At 34.5% G+C, this 2,820-nt stretch overlaps 1 protein-coding gene across 1 annotated transcript; it reads left to right on the top strand.

The window, feature by feature from the left end:
* Positions 1-1,054: 1,054 nt before the first annotated feature.
* On the top strand, positions 1,055-2,480 carry LOC108783200 (putative nuclease HARBI1). The gene is made up of 4 exons (XM_018551707.1): positions 1,055-1,144; positions 1,293-1,397; positions 1,554-1,710; positions 1,867-2,480. The coding sequence occupies exons 1-4, from the start codon at positions 1,055-1,057 to the stop codon at positions 2,478-2,480; spliced, it is 966 nt and encodes a 321-aa protein (XP_018407209.1).
* The last annotated feature ends 340 nt before the right edge of the window (positions 2,481-2,820 follow it).

Genomic DNA, 2,820 nt, shown 5'->3' with positions numbered 1-2,820 from the left:
TCTCTCTCTCTCTCTCTCTCTCTCTCTCTCTCTCTCTCTCTCTCTCTCTCTCATTGGTGAGTGTCAAGTCGTAATTATATTTGCTCTCATTTTACACCTGAGATCTTACGCTCCGTTAACTTTTTTCCGAGGGAAACCAGTGGCGGGAGGTGCATGGTCAGTGTACGTATATATTTGATGTGAATTTAACCATAAATCTACGTGTACATGTCCACCGTATACCTTTTTCCGAAATCTCGCAAATTGCCACGTTGAGGTAACGGGCCAACGATACTTTTCGACAAGTACAACCAATGCGCAGGTCAGCGGTGCCACGTGACATCACTAGCCAATTAATTCGCACTATTTGGGCATCAGCACTACGCTCCTCGTGTGTATTGCGCATCACCTGCCAAGAAAGTCGGAAGCGTCTTCAAAATATGCACACCTAATGTCCAAACCTAAGTCAAAATCGAAGGTTTCAAGGCCTGGTGATGTTCTTATTAGCTCGATTTGTGACAAGTGCAAGAAGCCTGTCGTTGCTAAAGTAGAATGTAATATTTGTAAATTGACGTTTCATCCATCGTGCGCCGCTGCGTTCATTAAAGGTAAACCGTATACCTATTGTTGTGTGCGTGAACTCTCGTATTTACTTGTGACGCCATCGTCGATACCCAGCGTCGTAAATACGGGTGCATTCGTTTATGCAGTGGATAGCGCATCCACTGCTTTCTCATCTGCTAGTCACATGACCTTAATTTACTGAACGGACCTCTGCATGAATAGCTGCTTGTATCGTATTGGATTGTATCTTCCAATAGAAAGACGGCTACGCCTCCCCGAACCTAAGCTAGTCTATATACACCTCTCTGTCTACATTTTCCTAACCTCAACAGTCGTCAACTTTAATATCTCGGTTCGGAGGGCAGAGCGGCACTTTTTATTGCCAGATTCGTACGTTCATGCAAAAACGCGTCGAATGAGTGTATTTTTATCAAAATTTGAACTGAACGGGGTATTCTTTACCCAATTTTTACATAACATGGATATAGTATTAAATATTATTAACTGTGCGATGGAACTAATCGATAGCGATAATAGTTCGTCAGACTCTGACTTGTCGTCAGACAGTTCTGATGAAGAACTGCTATTATTACATGATACGGTATTCTTCAATTCATTTCTTAGTTTATTTAACATTTTAAATCATTATAAAAAATAATACATGTTTTATAAAGTTGTGTATATGTATATGTACATACATATAAAGTTTAAAAAAATATATATATATATTTTTTATTTTTTGTTTGCAGGAACGTATAAAAGTACTGAAGGTTGACAATTATTGCGATATAATTTGTCATATGCACGATAAAACATTCCAGTCTCATTTTCGCCTTACAAGAAGTTCTTTCGAAGTAAGTATATAAATTAGAAAGGTTATATTTTACAAGCAATGCATGGTACGATAGATTTTTCATTTTATTGAATAATACATTGTCTGATATTTTAAAGAATAACTCTAAGAAGATAAGTTTTGTATTTATGAAATTCATAAATCTACTTTATTTCAGATTGTAAGAGGAGCAATTGCACCTTTGTTTCAGCCTGTTAATAATGAAAGAGGTCATCCTAATGTATCATTGGAAAAAACAATATTATCAACATTATGGTTATTAGGAAATCAAGATTCTTTTCGAGAAGTTGGTAATCTATTCGATTTAAGTCCAAGTACTGCACATAAAATATTTCTTAATACATGAGGTGCTCTGTGTAATATTGCGAACGAATATCTACATTGGCCAAATCTTCAAGAGTTTCAAAACATAAGGAATTAATTTAACGAGCTCAGAAGACCGAATAGTTTTCCAGACGTGATATGTGCAGTTGATGGAATGCACATAGAAATTCCAGCTCCAAGAGATGATCCTATGAGTTATTATAACCGAAAAGGTTTCCATTCAATTATTTTACAAGGAATCTGCGATGCAAAATGTCAATTTATTGACATTTTTATTGGTTGGCCCGGTGCGACTCATGAAGCAAGAGTGTGGAGGGAAAGTCCTATTGGTCAAGCACTTACTGAAGATCCAACACTTTTACCGGAAGGAACTCATATTATAGGGGATTCTGCATATAGCTTACAGACTTATTTACTAACACCATTCCGTGATAATGGTCACTTGTCTCCAAGACAAAAGCTATATAATAAAAAATTAAGTTCAAAGAGAGTTGTCATTGAGCAAGGATTTGGAAGACTGAAAGTTAGATTTAGAAGATTAAAATTTTTAAATATGTCTCTAATGAATGAAATGAAAATAGTAGTTGTTGCTGCATGTGTTCTGCACAATATTTGCATCAGATATAATGATGAAACTGAATTAAGTGATAACGAACGTGAAGAGCTGGACGAGGGCCAAGATGAGGATGATCATATTTTGGAAACTGCTAATGATAAAAGAAATAGAATTGCAGATACTTTGTGGGCGAATAGAAGATAAAATGGAGTATAAATAAACAGTAAACATGAATTTTTAAATTAGTTTTTTAGCAAGAACGTGTGCCGTAACTGTTTTTTTTGTACTGTTGGCATACTTTAGGACGTAATAAATTCATAAAAATTGCCATGAAAATTACAAATGCAAATAAATTGTATGTTAATCTTACTTTTGCATGTATTTATTTCACTTTAGAACAGGTACTTTAGAAATAATGAGCAATACATCATATTAAATTAAAATTATATATAAGGTATATAATATATATTATATCTATTGAAATATATATTCAATATATAAAACGTAACAATTGTATTAACGATTATAATTTTCTCCTTAAAAC

The sequence above is a fragment of the Cyphomyrmex costatus genome, unplaced genomic scaffold (assembly GCF_001594065.2).
Source record: "Cyphomyrmex costatus isolate MS0001 unplaced genomic scaffold, Ccosl1.0 scaffold1433, whole genome shotgun sequence".
Taxonomy (NCBI): domain Eukaryota; kingdom Metazoa; phylum Arthropoda; class Insecta; order Hymenoptera; family Formicidae; genus Cyphomyrmex; species Cyphomyrmex costatus.
The sequence above is the reverse complement of the archived record's forward strand: the minus strand, read 5'-3'. Positions and strand labels throughout refer to the sequence as shown.

What these genes read in the sequence shown, in the direction of transcription:
- LOC108783200 (XM_018551707.1), top strand. Translation starts at nt 1,055, where the DNA reads ATGGAACTAATCGATAGCGATAATAGTTCGTCAGACTCTGACTTGTCG. An exon ending in TGCTATTATTACATGATACG is followed by an intron (nt 1,145 to 1,292) that starts GTATTCTTCAAT and finishes TTTTGTTTGCAG; the next exon opens with GAACGTATAAAAGTACTGAA. An exon ending in TCTATTCGATTTAAGTCCAA is followed by an intron (nt 1,711 to 1,866) that starts GTACTGCACATA and finishes TGATATGTGCAG; the next exon opens with TTGATGGAATGCACATAGAA.